This window comes from Monodelphis domestica, chromosome 5 (genome assembly GCF_027887165.1).
Source record: "Monodelphis domestica isolate mMonDom1 chromosome 5, mMonDom1.pri, whole genome shotgun sequence".
NCBI lineage: Eukaryota > Metazoa > Chordata > Mammalia > Didelphimorphia > Didelphidae > Monodelphis > Monodelphis domestica.
The window spans coordinates 136044104-136065330 of record NC_077231.1 but is presented as its reverse complement, the minus strand read 5'-3'; the positions used below and the strand labels follow the sequence as shown (position 1 = coordinate 136065330).

The window sequence follows — 21227 nt, the reverse complement described above, 5'->3', positions numbered from 1 at the left end:
AGCCACACTGCTGACTTATTGAGCTTATATTGCAAAAGAGCCTCTAAACCTTTTTAGAAAAACTCTTCTTTGGCCTTACCTCCCCTATCTTAGACATATGAACTAGTTTTTTATTTTTTTAACTCAAATTAAATGGTATCTCCATCTTTTATCTTTGTTCTGATCCTCTCTTCTTTATAGAAGATAAGAATCAGGAGTGCTTATGGTATTGAACCCTCTATTACAAGCAGAAGTTGTACTGGAGACAAGTTACACTTACATTTGAAAGATTTCCATGTTTATTCTTATGAAGAGGGAAGAGCAATTTCATTGTAGACCTTCAACATAATATATTTTTCTAGAATGGATGAATAAGTTGATGATATAAACATTTCTTATAAAAACTAATAGGTGGACTTTTATACGAGGAAGGGGAATTTGTACCCCTGGAAATTAATTGGCCTTTGTCCTACTTGGTCACGTATAAGCTATTAGAGGATGAACTTCTTGTGTGTCATTTATAGGACAACTTAATAATGAGTAATACTTTTTTAAAAATCAGATTTAACATAATTCAAGTTTTTCCTCAGCTATATTATTATTCATTAGAATAGTTTGTGTCACTTCAGTTCATTTTTGTGGGGAAAGCTGTTATTTTTCACTGGGCCAATATCAAACTGATAACAATTAAATCAGTTGTCTTTCTTTTTTTTCTCTAGAGGGATTTATCTGACATTTGAGTGAGTTGGGAAACATTATTACAATGGAAAGATGAAAACAATATCTTCCCTGAATCTTAGTTATTGATTGCTAAAATTGACTGAGATCTAGTTATTGTTGATGAAGTTGCAGTTTGAGCATGCTATTTCTAATGTATATTTCTAAATATGAAATTGCTCTCCCCTCCTCCACCTTTTAATTATCATTGTTATTCTGTTTGCAGAGGATGAACTGGCAACTCCACCACTAGATGGTATCATTCTTCCAGGAGTGACAAGGCAAAGTATCCTAGATCTGGCACACACATGGGTGGGTGATTTTGCCATTAACAATTTTTGTAACTGTAGAGATTTTCTACTTGCAATGTGTCATGAGATAAACAGTAATGGATATAAGCCCAGCGTAGTGTTGAAATAATACTCTGTGGTTCCAACTAATCTTATCTCTTCTTTCGATCTTAACATGAGTTAGAAGAGCTTGTTTAAAAAAAAAAACTGTCTTGGCAGGTTCATCAAATAAGTAACATTCATTCCAAAGGATTGAGTGAAACCTGTTAGACAGGCTCTTGAAATGAAAAAGGGAAACTCCATTCTCAAACATGCAACAAAAACGTGGACAATCTTTTTACTTATAGACCCTGATTTTTATTCTCTAAATACTGCATAATATAGGAGAATATTTTTTTTCCTAAGTATGCATAAAATATTTTGCCTCCAGTGATATTCAAACCCCTAGTTTCTGAAGGGTAATAGAAGTCAGCTATGCACTTAATTGTGTTTTTAAAATGTACTCACTGACAAATGAACTAATTGTTAATATATTTTACAACTAACTAGATTCCTATTGCTCCAACTTTACTTTTAAATTAGAGAACAAGAAAACAAATCTCCAAAAATGCAAAATTGTTTATAGTAGCTTTTAATGTTTATTTGTACAATATGGGTGGACAGATTAAAACATTTTGTATTGGGAATAATGGGAGGAGGAATAATGAGTGAGGAACTCGTGATGAAAATGTTGACTGGAATGATTGTTGACAAGGATATTTGGATGGAGCTTTTGACTTGTGGCAAAATAGTCTCTTAAGGCACATGGATAAGCTTTGTCCATACTGTGGTCAAGCAGTGTTAATAAGAAACATGTTTATAAACACATTCTTTTTTCTAGAAGAGTGCTAACAGTTTCTCTGGCAGAGATTTTTGAAATAGAGGAAATGTGCTATAAATAATTTTACAAACCCCTGAAGTAGACAAGACCCAACTGCCACATGCTGGCTGGCACATTGGCCATGACATTTGCAAACTGTTGGTATAATTTCAAACAGCTTGCCCTGTCCTAAATATGTTTAGAGTTGGAAAAATGTGTTTTTGACACTCGATAATTTGTGTTGTATTAAAAAAAAATCAACCAAGTACAGAAGGTTTGATGACAAGTTGCAAGTGGAAAATCTCTACAGTCCTAATGATTTGCTAGCATAAAAAGTAGGTTATTATGGGGAAGCTTTTTTTTTTTAAACTCCTTAGCTATAATTTGTTTTAAAAGTTATTTTGAAACAGGGAGACATGAAATGCCAAGAATACTATGGGGGGTTACCAGCCCTCATTAGCCAGAGGAACTGGTCCAAAGATAAATAAGGGTGGGCAGAGGGAAGACAGTTCAGCATGTGTATATTTTCCACAATACAGAACTCAGCTTGTTTTTAATTGGTTTGGCTGATTTTATGGATAGGTTTGGTCCTTCCTTTTCCCCTCCTGCTCTTTTATAAAGACCTTTGTAAACTTATGGTTGGAAAAAATGTAATTACAATTGCAGGTTTAAATAAACTGAAGCTTGCAAACAAGCATGATTTCATTGGCAGGCATATTTTTCTTTCCCTTATTTCTTATTTGTGCAGTTAACCTACCTGTGACATAATGTATTCCCCTTCCTGAGCTCGAGCTTCTTATTTTCCCCTTCATGATGTTATTGGGCTTTTGCAAATTTTTTCTTTATGTTTTATAAAAAGTGCAATCCTTCCTTTGGTACCCCAAATCTCAGAGTATCTGGTGAAAAATATTTTTTTTCAACCAACCACTTGGTAGGAGTGAGAATAAATAAAATTGTGAAGAATTAAAAGGGAAACTTAAATATTTAACTGTTTCTCCCTACTTAAACTTTTCAGTAAGGGTTTCTGAGTATTTGAGCAATAGCTAATGAGATCTGTCCCTGCTTAAGATATCTGAGAATGGACAAGAATATAACTCTTGAAATTAAAAAAAAATTATTATTGGAAGCAACCAGATCAATGAATTAGGAAAGGCAGGAATTTGAAAGTAAAATTCTCTATTAAAGAGGAAGGGAATACACATCTATATCATGCCCATTATGTGCTAGGCATTGTGCTGAGTACATTTTTAAAAAATTACCTATAATTCATAGCTATAGAAGATACTGATAGATTCTGAATGTAGATAAAGGCATAACATTCTTCATTATTTCACTCATGACTTTTTTCTTATATATGCCATAAGTGTCTTCTTTCACAAGACAAATATGGAAATAATGTATTGGATGATACCACAGGTATAACCTATATCAAATTATTTGCTGTCTCAGGGAGGGGGAAGCTAAGAGGAGGAAGATAATTTGAATAGTAAAATGTCAGAAAACAAATGTTAAAAATTGTTTTTACATATAATTGCGGGAAAATATAGTAAAATATTACTTGAGAAAAAATGTTATCTAAAAAAGATTGTCACAAAAATTAGGGGAGGTAGGTGCTATTTTTATTCTCATTTTATAGGTCAGGACACTGAGGCAAACAGAGGTTAAAAGGCCCTGGGGTCAATAGCTAGTAAATTTCTTTATGGCCAGATTTGAACTCAAATCTTCCTGACTCCAAGCCCAATGCTGTATACACTGTACCAAAATCAGGTTGACTTCACATTTTGTCTTCATCATCTTTTGTTATCTCATTAGAATTCTTGATATCTTAAACTAAGAATTTTTTTTTAAATAGAGGAAATATATGCTATCAATCTATAGTTATCTCTATATCTTGAAACATAATTCTTGTTTTGGAGAAATTTGAGAAGTCATGTGGAGGAGAGAAATTGTCAGTCATGGCCATCATCTTCTTTTGTGATAAAACACTTTTAAGAAGTTATGAGAATGGAGATAGAATGCATTTTGTTGTACTCATGACCTCAGCAAGTAGATTAATTTAAAGAAGGTTATGCCTGACATGTAAAAAAAAATTCAGATACTAAAGATCCAAGGTATAAACTACATTATACCTAGTACAGTTCTTATACATGTCCAATAAGATTTTTAGTTTAGGTTTTTTTTTTTTTTGAGGAAAAAGAGAATATGGTGCCTGACTCTTGATAATCCCATTAGAAAGTGGGCTATTTTAGTGTAGTACTTTACTATATCTCAACTGCAATTTCTTCATTAAAAACAAACAAAACCTTTCTCAATTTACCTTTAAGTGCGGTTATGTGGAATACAATTACTTTCCACAGCTGAGCTTTTAAAAATGTCTTGGAGGAAGACAAGTTAGGAATATTAATGTTTTTGCTAAAAAAAATAATTATTTTTTTATCCCAAACAGGATGAATTTAAGGTGACTGAAAGGTACCTCACTATGAATGACTTAATAGTTGCTCTAAAAGAAAACAGAGTAAAAGAGATGTTTGGTTGTGGTACGGCTTGTGTTGTTTGCCCAGTTTCTGATGTACTATACAAGGGTGAGGTAAGAGAATTATTTATTCATTTTTATTATTTCCCAAGGCTCACTTATGGTTTTATTAATTTTCTTTGCATGGGTTGTGATGCAATTTGGAAGTAGCTTAAAAAAGAATATTTTAAACTTTTCATTCAATTAACTTTTGGTTTGGGTTTGGGTTTGTTTGCTTGTCCAAATCAAATGGAGTCATATTAGTAAGTTACTTACTACCATCTTACTAAATTATTTGTTTTACGAATACATAGTTGTGAATCGTATCTGATCCCAAATAATTATGCCACTGTTGGTTAATCTCTCAGAATTCAATTTTTTTTTAATATTCTGGTAGACTTTTGGCTTTACATATTTCCCCCAATCCAATAGAGGAAGACTTTATAGGTAATTGACATTAAGTTTCCAGTCATAGAACCATGGAAATTTCTATTCTCTAAATTCCTTTGCTGATTTAAGAACTGTAAATAATCAGGATGAACTTTATATATATGATTTGGTTTTTCTTGTGTTAGATGACAATTTTAGAGAGGATTATATTATTTTTAAATGTAGCTATCTATGTTTCTCTGCATGTGGAGAAACTCTTGCCAGGCTATAAGCTCCTTAAGGTCAGAAGCTAAGCCATTGTTAGATGTCTTTTATTGTTAAATATTAAATGTAAAATTCCTGATGCATTTACAAGTGTTTTTAAAGAAATGTGAAGATGGAATTGGCAAAATTGTTCTGTTTCTAATATATCTTTCCAGGTTTCATATGATTTCTGCCTGCTTTATCACTGTTATTCCTTTCTTTGGACTTCCCAATTTTTATGGTTAACATTAATGAAATTTACAATTAGATCATATACAGACCTAAGTCCTTGAGATTTGGGTAGGTGAACTTATTGACTCAGTATCTAGATTCCTTTTACTTTACATTGGATATAATTTTTCCTGGTGCTTGAGGTGATGATTTCTCATTTTTGACAGTTTTAATACTTTAAATCTTTTGATACATCATAAAAAGATTTAACAATACAGTAAATAGTATATACTTATTGTTGGATATTCTATACTCTTCCTATTTTAAAACATTTTTGACAATATTAGTCAAGCTTATTATCTGTTGATAAAAGGACAAATACCAATATAGGCTGTTACCATTTCCTAAGGAAATTTAAAATATCTAAACTAATCACCATGAGAAGGAGACTGTGCCTAGAAATTGTCTCAATGAGCAAACACTTCATTTCTTTACCCAGTAGAGTGCTATGACAGCCTATGACAATGATTTATATGAATTAATTTGTAAAATCTTTTGGTGGAAGATTATGAACATCACTTCAATAGACTGAGAAAGAGTACGAGAGCAAACAAGTTTAAAGAGAGCTTGGTATTCAATAAAATCATTCTAAGATTTTTAAAGGATTAAACTAGATGGACAGAAACATGAAAAATGGAAGATATATGTATGTGTATATATATGAATATATATGTGCTTACTTTGCTGTCATAAATTTTGTGAGAATACTGTACACATACATCAAGGATATCTTTGATGAAAAGGTAAAGGGTGAAACAAGTAAACTTTTGTAAAATATTCTATACTAGATAACTTTTTTATAATCATAGAATTAATGGAATGATGTAGAGAAAGTAAGGTACCACTGTCTTTTATTTACTTTAAGAAATCATTCAATTTGGTAGCAGAAATATTAAAGACTTGCCTCCCATGGCTATGCCAAGTTTATCCAAGTTTTTCAGCAAACTATAACAACAGACATGACTTTGGTTGATCACTCTGAACATTGCTCAAGCTTTAAAATAGAGACATGTATGCTCATTAAAGGCATTTGCCAACATGTTGGAGAAGGTGCAAGATAAACTTTGAATAGAAGCATGAAATCCTTCTAAAATGATGACATCCTCCAGATACTAGATGATATTTTGTTAATTGCAAGAAGGTCAAGAAAATTCACATAAAAGTTCCTATTGAACTATATAATCACTTCAGGAAGTTTGGACAACCGCTGCACAATGGAAAAAAAAAAACAGCAAGTAAATGGAGAACCTATTGTGCCTCCTTGTTTTCAATTTTAAGATACTCTCCTTGCAGCATCCAAGATCATGGGGTTCCCTTGGATTTCAGAAGCTGATGAGTAAATAAGATTTCCCTCATATACTTATCGATATACTCATTTTTTAAAATACAATTTCCCTCTGTATTATGCCTGAGCCATAAGGCATCACCCTGGAAAACTTTCTCCTACAGACAATAGTAATAATAGCTAACATTTATCTAGCATTTTAAGGTTTGGTAAAGAATTTTACAAATATTTCATTTAACCATTAGCAGAACTTTGTGAGGAAGGGATTTTATTATTTTACAGATGATGAAACTGAATCAGACATATGCTAAGGGACTTTCCTCAGGATCACACAGAGGCAGTAAGTGTCTGAGGCAGGATATGAACTCAGGTATTCCTGAATCCAGGTATAACACCCTCTCTACTGTACTACTCTGTTGCTTCAGTGATTTTATTTTTCTAAAAAAAATTGTGTCATAATTTTAAGTAATTAAATATCATTTTATGTATCATAAAATAAATTTAGGTTCAACAGACTTAGAGAACATGTACTTAACAAAATATAAGAGGTCTAACCAATTTTCTTAATTCCTAGTTTTATCTAGCTTTGTTCTCAGTCTTTAAATTTCCACAATGCATAGAAGTTTCTTTAAGGCACCTTCATGTTCTTCTTTTCTAGAATATTCATGTTCCAACTATGGAGAATGGCCCTAAGCTTGCCACACGTATTTTAAATCAACTTACTGACATCCAGGTAAATGCTTATTTATTTAATATGATTTTGAAATTCAATCAGTGGTAAGAACTCAATATGGTTCCTTAGAAAATGCAAATTACTTTCCAGTGAGCACTTGTTAAACTCTTACTGTGTGCTAGATAATGAATTAAATACTGAAGTTACCAAGATGGAAATGAAATAGTTCCTGCCCTCAAGGAGCTTACTAGAATGTGGGATTTGGAGAAAATGTGCACATGACTAAATAAGTCAAAAATATTTAGAAAATGAATAACAACTAATTTTGGAAAGAAAAATACTAACAATTTGAAATAAATTAATTAGCTTCTCAGTATTGTACACAGTTGTTTGCATGTTCTCTCCCCTTTTAGAGTTTAAGCTCCTTGAGGGAAGGGACTGTTTTTTGCCTTTGTATTCATATTATTTAGCACAATGCTAGACAAATAGTAAGCATATAATAAATGTTTGTTGGCCAGCTGATTGATTGATTCTCTCAGATGATATATTGCTGAGCAGATGCTAAACTTTGTTGATAGATTTTTTTTGAGTAGGCATTAACAGATGATAATAAATGAACAAAAATAGGCAATGTGATATGTCTATGCCGTCCTTTGTTGTATCCTCAGAATTAGCACAATGCCTAGCACTCAGTGAACACTTAGTAAATGCTTATTGATTAAGTGGATGACTCAATGCATCATAAAAAGGGAGGGAGGGAAGGAATAAGTATTTCCATAGTCTATCAAGTGTAGGCATTGTATTAAGCACTTTTCACAAATATTATCTCTTCTTAAAGATAAAGCATACCATGAGGAATATGTAAATTGGATCTTACCATTTCTCCTTTGAGCCACCAAGAACTTCTATGGGATACCCAGTATCATGCTGGCAGGTATTAGGGAGCCAAGTGGAATGTATCTTTTTTCAACCATTTGATTGATGATCCTGAAAAGCAGACACAGATTAGACTTTCTGTCAACTAGGAATTATTGGGGGCTCTTCATATTTTTTACTTGAAAAATAGAACTTACAAAAAAGTGATTGAAAAAGAAAAAACATGCAAAAACACCCTGTGAAAAAGAAAAGGGCAAAGACAAAAGAAATGAAAGGAATCCTGAAATCTAGGAAAGGATTAAAAAGTTTAGAAATCAAAGGGAGTAGAAGAAAGAAGATAGGATGAAGCCATTTTTTTGTTCTCACTTGTATAGTATCAATGTGTAACTTTCCACCTTTGGCCAAGAGGAAATCAGGAATTCCTCTTTTTATCTAAACTAAGTTATAGGGGGAAGCTAGGTGCTCAGAGCCAGGCCTTGAGACCAGAGGTACTGAGTTAAAATACAGCCTCACATACTTCCTAGATATGTGACCCTGGGCAAGTCACTTAATTCCAATTGCCTAGCTCTTACCACTTTTCTGCCTTAGCACAAGTGATATACAGTATTGATTCCATGATGGAATGTATGTGGGTTTAAAAAATGAATTGTTATAATTAGCATGCAAAATGGTACTTATGATAAAAGCTAATTAGTTATAAAAAGATTCATATTGAAAAGAAATGAAAATTATTGGATTTTTTCTCATAGATAGTATAACAGAGAGGCATGAGGGTTATAATCTATGGGAGACCGAATTTGGAGCCACAAAGAACCACTTTCAAGATTTGTCTCTGCCACCAGTTACTTGTATAATCACAAACAAGTCCTTAATATCTGTAAGAGAAAAAAACCAATCTTCTGAGCCAGACTGACTTTATTGAGCAAGTTGTAAATTATAGAATTAGGGGCTACATATGCCCAGCATGGTCTAACTCCTGATTCCATTTATTGACGTATGTAAGAGTGTTAGAATACATAAAACACTTCCTCTCAAAGGAGGGATTAGTCAGCTCAATATTTCTTCTCAGGAGGGCAATGAAGACTTTATTTTTTAGAAAATCTCCTTCAAGAAGGTCAGTTTTTTTCCTTATCTTCTTATGGGGGCAGATTATATAGCCTCCTATTCCATATTACTTGTAAATTAAGGTGGCCAAGGTTATTCTATATTTTCAAAGCCAAATGAGCTACATCCTCAGGAAGTCTGGATATGTTAAAACACTAAAGGCATGGGCAAACTCTCCTTGACAAAGGTATTTTGCAAAGCACACAGGGAATTTTCCTTATAGTTCTTCTAATTATTGATTACTGATTCTCACACATTTATTCAGTTAATAATTAGTATCATTCTTTACTATTCTACTATGATTACAATTTATCAATTTAATACTGGGTATCTAATAGGATTATATGCAGAGGATATATAAAGCTTTAAACAGACATAAAACAATGACTATGCTTAATTATGTTTTCTTTTATATACCTCAGTGGTCAAGGCAACTTTTTTCTTAAGGCAGTTGTGGAAATTTCCTATCTGTCTAGGTCAAGGGATTTTTCCACAATGATGAAATTCTAAATAAAAATACTAAATAATAATAGTTTTGTTCATTAAAAATTAAGACTCCATTTACTCTTAAGTTTTCAAATTGGTAAAGGATTATACATTTGGAAAATAAGACTGTGGCCTTGGCTTTTTTTCCCCTTTGTGCCTGTGGGCATAGTACCCAAGAGGAGTCTTGAAATTGTTCTCTCACACAGTGGCAAATTGGTGCTGTCAGCCAAGCCACTAGGTTGTCTATTTCTCTCCAAGAAAAATAATTTAAATACCCATTCAGAGAAAAAGGCTAGAATTGCTCCATGTGGTGCATTTGATCTGTCTAACATTACATGGAAACATGGATGTTCCCCACAAAGTACTGTGTAAAAGCTTCAGAGAGCCCTGCCAGTATGCCCCGGGGGAAGCATTCCTGCCCCACCACAAATTTGGCTTTCTCTTTAACCTTCTGTATATGAGTAAGAATCCCTGTGGTTAAGCATTTAATCCCATTTAGGTAATTATATTTCCCTGTATCTTAGTTAGATGGATTCTACAAATACCTCCTAGGAAGAGAGCTCTCCAAACTCTGATTACATTTATTGAGGAAAGAGAAGCATTCCTTGTGTATACATCTAACTTTAATTACATTGAAGGATCTTATTTAGAGAACATTGATCACATTGCTAGTGATCCTTTTGTCCAGGAGTCATAAAAAAAGACACTGAAACTATCCCCATACATGTATCACCAGGCCAATTTCAGCATCTTTAAAGGTATTGAGAGATCCTTTGTACCATTATTTTCTTTGAAGGAAAAAAAAAAACCTCTTGTGTGTTGCCAGAACTAAGTATTTTTCAAGAAAAGTTGTACAAATTCTGAATTACAATTCTTCAAAATGGCTTTGAGACAGCTCGAAAGTACAAATTATGCTAAGAATAATATTTTCCTTTATGAAAGTAAGCACCTTTCCTCTCAAATTTCTATGTATTACATCCATTAATTCTAGGTTTCTTCAAGATACATTTTCAAAGCAAAAAATTATTTAAACTGAAAATTTAAGTCTGAAAATATTGATGAAATTATCAGTTCATAGTTAAAATATTGAGACACTCTAGCCAAATCAGTGGGATGAATCCATTTTTTCAAGATAACTATACATTTGTAGAACACAACAAAAAATCTGTTGTATATGAGAGAACATGGTTTGAAATTCAAATGAATATAATAAATAATATTTCTAAAGTACTTTAAGGTTCACAACATACTTTACATTTTTTATTTCATATGATCATTTGAATGCCACTGGATGAAGAATGACATGATTGAAATTGGATTACCTTCAGATAGGTTGATATTGCTGTCAGAAAACTTAAAATTTCATGAATGCATCCTTTTCAATTGAATTAATTAAACATATCTCAAGCACTTTTTAGGTAAGGCACCAGGGATACAAAGATGAAGAATAGGATGGGACCTTCCCTCTAGAAGAACACAGGCTAATAGATCCAATAAAAAACATATGCTTAGCATAGTGCCTACCTCATAGTAGGTGCTATGTAAATGCTCATTGCCTTCTGCCCTTTCCCATCTCCCTAATAGGAGGGCTGTACAGGTACACAAATTCAGGACAGGTCACAAAGTAATAAACCCCAAAAGGGGATCTGGACAAAGTGCCCTAAAGAGATAGGAAAACCACCCAACACTTCATGGAGGAGAGAGTATCTGAGCTTGGGGTTGAAGGAAAAGAAAGATTTCAATTTGGAAGGCACATATTGTAGGTATAAAGATGGGCTTACAGTTATGAAGAAAGGAGCCAATGTACTGGATGGGACCAAGAAAACAACTGTTAATCCAGCATTCCTGAAATACAGAGAGATTTAAGGGGAAAAGCAAGAAGGGAAGATAGAAAGGAGAATAAGGGAGGCTTGAAATTCTGAAACAATTCTTTATCTTATAATCACTTAATTGATTGTTTTAACTTATATATTACATTGTCAGTAACTACAATAACTTGATTCATTCATTCAGTACATCCCATCTAAATGATAAATGTTTATGGGTATTTCAAATCTGGAAAAAAAATATATATTGATTATTGTGTTTCTCTAATTCATTTATGACAGGGATACTCTGTGTACTTTTCATTTTCTTTTGCCTTTATGCTCATCAGAAAACTTAATTGTCCTCAAAGATTTATCAGTTAGGTCATGTTGCTTAGACTATAATCAGTTATTTCCTTTAACTGGAACAAAAGGATCTAAGAATACATACATGCACACATATATACACAAATAGATGCATATGCACATTACATATGCATAACACACATATGCACTTAGACATGTATTGGATAGCTAGAACCACAAATGGATAGATAGTAAGAACCTAGTGAAAATAAGTTTGTTGTTTTAGCATGAGTGACATGGCCAGATCTGTGCAACAGAATGGTCATTGTCAGAGCTGTATGACAGTTTAATGTGTGATATCTCATCATGACCTTAAATGTATGAAAATTATGACTATGGAATGCAAGCTCCAGCTTGATGTAAAGGCTTCTAATACACTTCTGCCAATGAGTTAATTTGCTTTTTAAGGACAATATATACCTCATAATTCAGCCATGCATCCCTAAGTGATCCCTGTGTTTTTCAACACCCTCTTTGGGGGGGGGGTGTATTATTATTATTATTATTCTAAATTGCAAAGTTTAAATTCTTTTTGAGAGTAATTTTAGAATAAGAAACACACTACCTCTCCAAATTCAGAAAATGAACTATTTGGAGAAGGCACCATTAAGATCCCTGCACAGACTATACGCTGCACCAGAAGATTCAGAGTGAACTTTGGGATGTGGTGATTTGAACTATGTGGGGTTGAATGCATTTGATTTTTTACGTATACTCTTATGCTGAAGGGGACTGCCCCCAATTGACTTTTTGTCAATGTGCCTAGCAATCATTGGTTTTGTTCTTTTCCCTTTTATCCCCAAATTATTGTAACTTAAAAGTTAGTTATATTTACAAGATCCATTGGAGAGACCAGTCTTCCACCAAATCTCGGGGGGGGGGGAGATGTATAATTGCAAATCTGTTACCCTAAAAAGGAACTACATTTCCTGGGAGCCTACTGACTTCCTGTAGACAGGAAATAAATTGAGTGGGTGGGCCTCCTCTCTCTCTCTCTGTTTGGCTTGATGATAGGGAGCATGGTGGTGGTAAGCAAGGGTTTGAATTGACAGATTAGCCATGGACATGTGGTTTTATTTTTCTGTCCCTTTTATTCCTTTATTTCTAATGATCATTAATAAATCTCCTAAAATATAATATTTTATTATATGCACATTAATTTTAAATTTTACAATAATTATGTATTATATACCAACAACACCTGAGGATTAGGAGTCACAGAATTTTACAAAGAACTTCATATTCCTCTCCAAATTAAATAAACAACTGATACTTGATAAATTTAATAAATAGAACAGAATAATTGAATTGCATAGTTGGAAAGAACTTTAGACACCATTTTGGTCTAACTCATTCAAAAATAGCTCCTAACTACAATATTTCTATGAATGAGAATCATTCAAATGTTCTAATGACTGGGAACCCACCTCTTGAAAAAGCCTACTTTCATTTTTTAACAGCATGAGTTGTTTCTCAGCATCTAGTCTAATTTTGTCTCTTTGCAGCTTCCCATTACTTCTAGTTCTATTCTCTAGCACCAAATGTCACCAGGTCTTCAAGATACCTATCATCCACTCTTCCCCACTCAATTTTCTCTTCTCTAGTGTAAACAGCTCTTAAGTCCTTCAGTCAGAGCTCATAAAGCATGGAATTTAAGGGCCTTTGCCATTCCCAGGACATTTCACCAGATCTTTTCTTGAGAAATTTGTGTCTAACCATGCCTACCTTCTCTTGTACTTATGAAGTTGGTTTTTTGAACTGCCAAATAAACTTTACATTTATATTATTAAATGTCATTTGATGTACCCATGTTCTAACCAGTCAAAAGCTCTTGGGGTTCTCATTTTGAAATGCAGTGTTAGCTATTTCTCCTAGCCTTGTGTCATTTGTAGATATATCAAGGGTGTTATCTATACTTACAAAAGACCAAGCATAAATTCCTGGGATACTACTCTGTAGATCATTTTATATATTTTAAATGATACTGAACCATTAATGATAATTTTTTGACTCTGCTGAATCAAATATTTTTGAAAATATGGTCCAAGATTAAGAAATGAGTGAGGATTCAGACTTAGAGACTACACAGGAGTCTAACACCTAGATTGTGAATATTTTTAGAAAATAACCATGATATGAAAAGCATCAAATAACATAAAAATTGAATTTATTCTACATTAACAAAAAGGGAATAACTCAGTACTATAAAATTAAAATTAATCTCAAATAATAAAAATATTATATTTTAGGATATTTATTAATGATCATTAGAAATAAAGGAATGAAAGGGATACAAAATAAGACCACATGCCCATGGCTAATCAGCATATTCAAAACCCCCCATGCTTCCCACCCCCATACTTGAGACAGGAAGCCAAAGAGGCTAGTCTTCTCCACATCACTGCCTAATATCTGCTGTCTACAGGAAGTACATAACAACAGGAAATCGGGCTCCCAAGAAATGTAGTGTTTTAGGATACAGATTTCCAATTACACATTACTGGTGTGGGAATAATCCCAATTCAAATAATTATGTACCAAGACCAGCAAGTTATTAGAACAATGATCACAAGTAATGCAAAACTAAAAAAGATAACAAAATGAGAAAATATATATGATATGCAATGAAAATTACTCCAATCTGAACTATTTAAACAATATATAGGTGATTTAAAATAGCAAATAGAGGAACAGATATAGACAATGGTTATATTAAGCTATTTGCTAAACAAGTTTATCTAATGTAAGTTAATTACCATAATAAGAAAACCAAAAGAATTTTTAAATTGTCTCAGCCAACAAACACGTGAACTCATTGCTAAATGAAGAGATACATTTAGAGGTTTATATCAATTTAGAATATAAATTTTTAAATGAAATATCATTGAGACTAGTAGTAGATTATGATAAATATAATTTCACGAAAAAGTGGAAAACTTCAAAGGGAAAATATTTAAAGAAAGCTTATGAGATTCAAATAAACAAAGTCATCATGAAGGTATTTATACATTGATCTTGGAAGGGACAAAAATATCAACTTTTTCATTTCATAATGAAGTCATCACATTTGTACCCTTAACATCATAGTTATGGATATGTTGCATGTAGAGGTAACACTGAAGAAAATGAACATGAGAAGAACTGCTGGAATAGACAACATACACAGAAAAGGTGGATGATGGAAGCAATAGTTCAAAACAAAAATAGTTCAAAACAAAAGAGTTTTGAAACATTAAATTCATGAGGTATATGGAAAAGGGGAAGATATCAAAGATGTAGAAAAAATTTAGATCCTATTATTAAAATTAATTGACAGACTGTAAAGTATTACTGATTAGTCTGCCTTCTTTCGCATCATCATCATTATCATCTCCATCTCTTCTCATTGTTCATTTTTTAAAAATCCCTTACCTTCCATCTTAGAATCAATACTGTGTACTGGTTCCAAGATAGAAGAGCAGTAAGGGCTAGGCAATGGGGGTTAAGGGACTTGCCCAGGATCACACAGCTAGGAAGTGTCTGAGGTCAAACTTGAACTCAGGACCTCCCATCTCTAGGCTTGGCTTTCAATCCACTGAGCCATCCAACTGTGCCCTCATCATTAATTTTTTCAAGTGTAATTTCTTTCATTTTGTTATTTTACCATAGTTATTCTCCAAACACCTGTTTAGCTCTCTTCTCCTTTATCTAACTTCTTTCTGGATTTTTCTAGTCTACTCTTATTTCTTTGATGCCTGATCACTTTATAGCCAGCTAAACAGAAAAGAGCTTATCTATCTATATCTATCTATCTATCTATCTATCTATCTATCTATCTATCTATCTATCTATCTATCTATTTATCTTAAGATCAGCCAAGCCTTACTCTTTAAAGGCCAGTTTTATATTTTCTTCCCTGGTCTCAAATATGGCTCTTGTTTTCTGGAGTAAAAAATGAACCCTGGATTCCCTAAAAGCTGGGCAACAGCCTTGGGCAGGATGAAATAATTACCATTGTCTCTCTGAGTTTTGATAAATGGGTGTTTGGGATCAAAGGAACTGAGAGGTAGATTGTGAAAGTAGCAACTTATTCAAGGGAGAAGCATGGTGAAAATGGTTCACATATGTAAAGATATCAGTGGCAAATTCTGTGACTACAACAGCTCCAGTGTAGTGTATGCCATCCTTCATAAAAGAGGAACCATCAGTAAATAAGACCAGATCTGGATTGTCTAAGGGAGTGTCCAAGAGATTACCTCAAGGTTTTTCTGCCATGGACACTAGTGTTTCACAACTGTGTAATGGTTCTCCTGAAGTTGGTAAATCTGTAAGCAAAGTGGCAGGGTTAAGGGTTGTACGGCATTTCAGGGTAATGTTTTTGCTATTTAACAAAGTTATTTCATACCTTGTAATTCGCTGATCTGAGAATGCCTGTGTTCTATGCCTTAGCAACAATGATTCTATCTCATTTGGGCACATAATTGTTAATGGCTATCCCAATACTAGATCAACAGTTTTTGTCACTACTAAGGCTGTAGCAGCTACTCCTTGAAGACATGTTGGTGCTCCTGATGCACCCAGTAGGGTCCAGTTGGTCAGAATAATAAGCAATTGGGCACTGAGAAGGCCCCAAAATCTGAGTTAAAACACCTAAAGCTACCCCTCTTTGCTCAGGTATATACAAAGTAAATGGCTTGTAATCTGGGATGCCGAGAGCAGGGGCAGACAGGATAGCCTGTTTTAGGTCTGATAGAGCTGATAGGTGTTCTGGCTCTAGTTTAAATGGTTCAGGGACTGAATCTCTTATTAGTGCTATAAGAGGCTTGGTAATTTCCCCATAGCAAGGGATCCATTGTCTGCAAAACCCTGTTGCTCCCAGAATTCCTCTTAACTGTTTCTTAGTGGTAGGAGCACTCAATTTTTGAATATTTTCAATTCGCTTGGGAGAAATAGAACGGGCACCAGCTGTCAGAATGAACCACAAATATTCTACTTTTGGGAGACACCACTGAACCTTATCCTTCGAGATCTTATGCCCTCTTTTGTGCAATTCCAAAAGATGATGTTTACTATCTTCCTGGCATGCTTCTGCATCTGTTGAAGCCTAGAGTAGATCATCTATATATTTGATTAATTTGCTGTTTTTAAATTTTATATTATCTGTATCTTGGCTCAAAATTTGTGCAAATAAGCTCGGGCTATCTATGAAACCCTATGGCAAATGACTCCAGGAGTACTTGCAGCCCTGCCAGGTGAAAGCAAAAATATGCCTGGAATTCTCATGTATGGGTATAGAAACGAAGCCTGAGGCCAAGTCCACTACTGTAAAGTATGTAGCTGTGTTAGGAATAGAGGAAATAATAGTATTGATGTTGGAGACTATGGAGTGTCTTTTTATAATGTGATTGTTCACAGCCCTCAAATCCCTGTAGGAATTATAGAGGTGCTTGCCATTGGGTCCTCTTTTTGGTTTTTTAATAGGCAGGATGGGCATGTATTTCCTGTGCAATTAATGAGTTTATTACTGGGGTAATATCCTCTATTGCTTCTTTTGAGAGGGGATACTGAGGAATGGAAGGAGGTGGGCTAGATTTAGTTTTTATCTGCACAGGAACAGCCGACTTAAGTAAGCCTACATCAGAAGAAGATGTGGCCCAAAGAGACTCCGGTAATATCTTCAGGTATTACAAAGGTGGGATGCTCTTTCTCCTCCTGACTCTCTGAGAGACTTACAGGGAGTAAATTTAAAGATTCCTCAGGTACATCCAATGATAAGGAACCATTGGGGGAGCAAGTTATTGTGGCTCTGAGTTTGCATAGAAGCAAATTTAAAGGGGAGTCAGGCATCAAAAGGAAGCAATGTTGTACCTCTAGGGGTCCTACAGACACCATTCTAGGGGAAAGTTTTTTAACCCTTTGGGGTATTCCTGACATTACATTCTCTGAGCCAACAGAATAACAATGGAAATCAGGTGTTCTCTTTAATACAGACCAGGAAGCTCCTGTGTCTAAAAGACAATCATAATAGTTGTTACCCACCTTTAAGGTAACATGGGGTTCATTAGTATGGGGGTCAGTGGATAGGGACAACGGGTAGTAGGACATCAGGGTCTGGAAAATCAAAGGTTGTATCCTCTTATTCCTGTGCCCCAACCCCCCCTCCCCTGCCCTCCAGACACCTTCACTGTATTTGGGAAGCTACTTGGGCACCCCCTAAGGGGCATTAGCACCTCGAGTATATTTTGTGAGCACCAGTTAAGTTATATTGTTGTGGAGTCATTTGGTTTGAGTTATCATTTTCCCAATATCTATTCCTATAGTTATCATGCCTAAAGTTGTGGTTTCTATTATCATTTTTTCTATAATTTATTTCTATAATTATCTTTAATATATATATAATAACTGATATAATTATCAGTAATTTCTATAATTATCACTTCTGTAGTTGTTATTAAACTGTGTATTCCTTCTGATAATCTTGAGTAAAGTTCTACACTCTATCATTTTGTGGCCCTTCTTCTCACAGAATTGGCAGGTAATGGATTGATGATTAGATTCTTGGAGAGGTGCAAGTGTCATTGGTTGATTATCATGCCCACTTTCCCATTTTCGCCATCTTATCTTTTAAACATCTCAGTTCTTTCTTTATTTCCTCTGTGCCATCATTATTTTCTTCCTCCTTTTCTTTGTTTCCTTTTGAAACTTATAGAGTTGTTTTCCGCATTTCTTCAAGGTCCATCTTTGGCCATCTTGGGCAATGTGTTCTAAAATAATCACTAGTCACTTTGCAAGAGTTATTGACAAAGAGCCTCCTAACTTGTCTCATGCAATTTTCTTTAGATAGGTCAAAATCCAGGTCTATGGATCTACCCCCAAACTTGATTATTCTGTCCATGAATCTGAAGGGTGTCTCTTCCTCATTTTGCTTAATCTTTTCAAATTCTCTCCACTTATCTGTACTGTCTGCACACTCTCTCATTGCTGTTAGGATGGCCTCTACAACGGTATAGTTGTAAAAGATCCTCAGAGTCCTTATAGTCCCATTTGGTATCCTAAGATGACCAATGTGCTGCATTGTGCCCCTGGGTTTTGTTGACATGAGCGATTATGTTATTTTTCTCATGTTCAGTTAAAAAAGCCTGTAGCAAGTTTTCAACATCCTTGTAAGACGGATTATACTGAAAAAATGACTGTCATCTTTTTTGTTACTAGAAAGGGATCTTGTTCATATGTGGGGATATTTCATGTAAATTCCATTTATTTCTTGGGGAGTAAACAGTATATTGTGCCTTAAAGTCACCACATCCCTGTTCCGTCCTATTTCAGGTACTTCTCTTAGAGGAAACAGGCCTCTAATTGAATTTGGTACCTGTGGGTCAGTTTGACTAAGACGAGCTTCTTTAGGACGAGATCTCCTTTGGGCTGGAATTTGGTTTTGTGTAGGAGGAGGAACATGAGAAACTGGGATAGCAGGAGAAGGGTCTTGGGGATTAAGTTCAGCCAAAATTTGAAGACCATGAGAGAACAAGTCTATTAACTGAACTATAGGGAAGGTGTTTTCCATCTCTATTTCAGGGAAGGAAATTTCCTCATTTAGAGGTTCAGAAACTGGTCTGTCATGTCCAGACCTGTTTCTGGTGGGGTGGATGTTTGCCAGTTAATCCTGTAAGAAAGATTTTAGATCATCCAATTGAACTTGTATGTTCTCCTGCATTTCAGCCTCAAATTTTCTAATATTTTCCTGTGTTTTACATTGCATGTTTTTTTATGTTTTCCTGTGGTTTATCTTCAGAATTTTTGCATAGTTTTCTGTATTTTAGCTTCAGATTCTTGAACAATTTCTTGTATTTTAGCTTCGTAATTTTGCATGTTTTTCTGAATTTCAGCTTCAAATAAATTTTTTATGTTAGCATCTCTAAACACAGTACTGAGGAGTACAAAAATGACATTGCCTAATAATATAAAAAATTGGAGGTATGCTGAATTCCTCGATGTCCCTAATTCTTCAACCTCCATATAAATGTCAAAGAGTGTAGTATTCATATATATATATATATATATATATATATATATATATATATATATAAATTATTTTCCTATTGGGCTTCACAAAACATGTGGTGAGCAGGGCAAGGCCAAAAACTCTCTTTAGATCCCCTTCACTCCTAATTAAGAGTAGTCTGAGCAGTTGTTCCCTGAGGGAAAGGGTATTTGTAGCTAAACAGCTTTCCCATTCCTGCCACTTCGGATAAAAAAAAAAGGAAAAACAGCTGTATTCTATCGAATTTAAGGAGAGAGGGAAAAATTCCAAATTTACTTACCTCTATAGCTCATCAAAATAAGCTATTAAAAGTTGAACTAAGTCATAGTAGAGAAAAGATTTAGGAAAGTTAAGAAGATTGAGGGTATTCACAACCGATGTGGTCAGCCAAAACTAAAGATAATTTTAGCATTGTGACTTAAAATCTAATTTTAATTGGTTGCCAGGGAAAATCCCAAATAATAAAATACCCAAGTCAGTTGGAAATTTATGGTGATTTAATTTACATAGTGGAAAGAGTTTAAGAAGAAGGAAAGGAAGTAGGATTTCTCCCCCTGGCTTTTGCCAGAAGGAAGACTAGAGGCTCTAGAAAGTAAGGAGGAAGGAATCAGCCTGAACTCCAAAAGGGCTCAGCCTAAATGCCTGAACCTAAATCAGCTCAAGGGCAAACTCACCGCCAAACCCAGACAAATAGCTGCCACCACACCAAGATGTCAGAATGCTTAGCACGCTGCCAGCCAGAGTCACCTCTCCAGGGAAAGAGGGAGAGAGAGGATGTGACATGCCTTATATAGATGGGTTTACTGCACTTTCCTGTGTCTCATCTGTACCAATGATAGCTTAGGTTGACTTAGGACAGCCTAGGGATCTGTTCCCTGTTTCTGATTTGTCATTAGCTAGCACATGCCCGTGTAATGTGGGTGTGCACATTCCTGGGTCCTAGAACAATCATGATGGAGAGAATCTAAAAATCACACATAGGAGTACAGGTTTGCTTTTGTATTGATGGTCAGTGGTTGAGAGTCAATTCTAAGTGATAGGTAATTCAAATAAATTTCTCAGCCAATGACAATTTGCTCATAAAACTTCTTAGTTTTTTAAAACTTTGACTAGATAAGTAAAAGTTATGTAAGAGGATCTCCTTTCTATTTCCCTGCCAAATCCACTCTGATCATCCCTACCCCAACATCCTTCTTCTAAATGCAGGCCAGCTTGCCATTTCTAGACTACTCTGATAATTTTGTCTAATAACTAGTTATCAAACTTTTTTTTTTTTACAAAACATAGTTTCCCCATATTTAAGAGGATTTACAAAGCTTTGGAAGCTATTTCATAGGATTTATAGTATGAACAACAAATTGCAACCTGAGGGACAGCACTCTGTAAACCTT

At 34.4% G+C, this 21227-nt stretch overlaps 1 protein-coding gene across 2 annotated transcripts in view; it reads left to right on the top strand.

Annotated features, from left to right (window-relative positions):
* BCAT1 (branched chain amino acid transaminase 1) overlaps positions 1-21227 on the top strand; it is a 95197-nt gene that overhangs the window by 60958 nt on the left and 13012 nt on the right. For both annotated transcript variants that reach the window (XM_007503520.3, XM_016425866.2), the window contains exons 8-10: positions 923-1008; positions 4292-4432; positions 7165-7239. In XM_007503520.3, coding sequence (XP_007503582.2) covers positions 923-1008; positions 4292-4432; positions 7165-7239 — 302 coding nt within the window. The remainder of the gene's footprint in view (positions 1-922; positions 1009-4291; positions 4433-7164; positions 7240-21227) is intronic.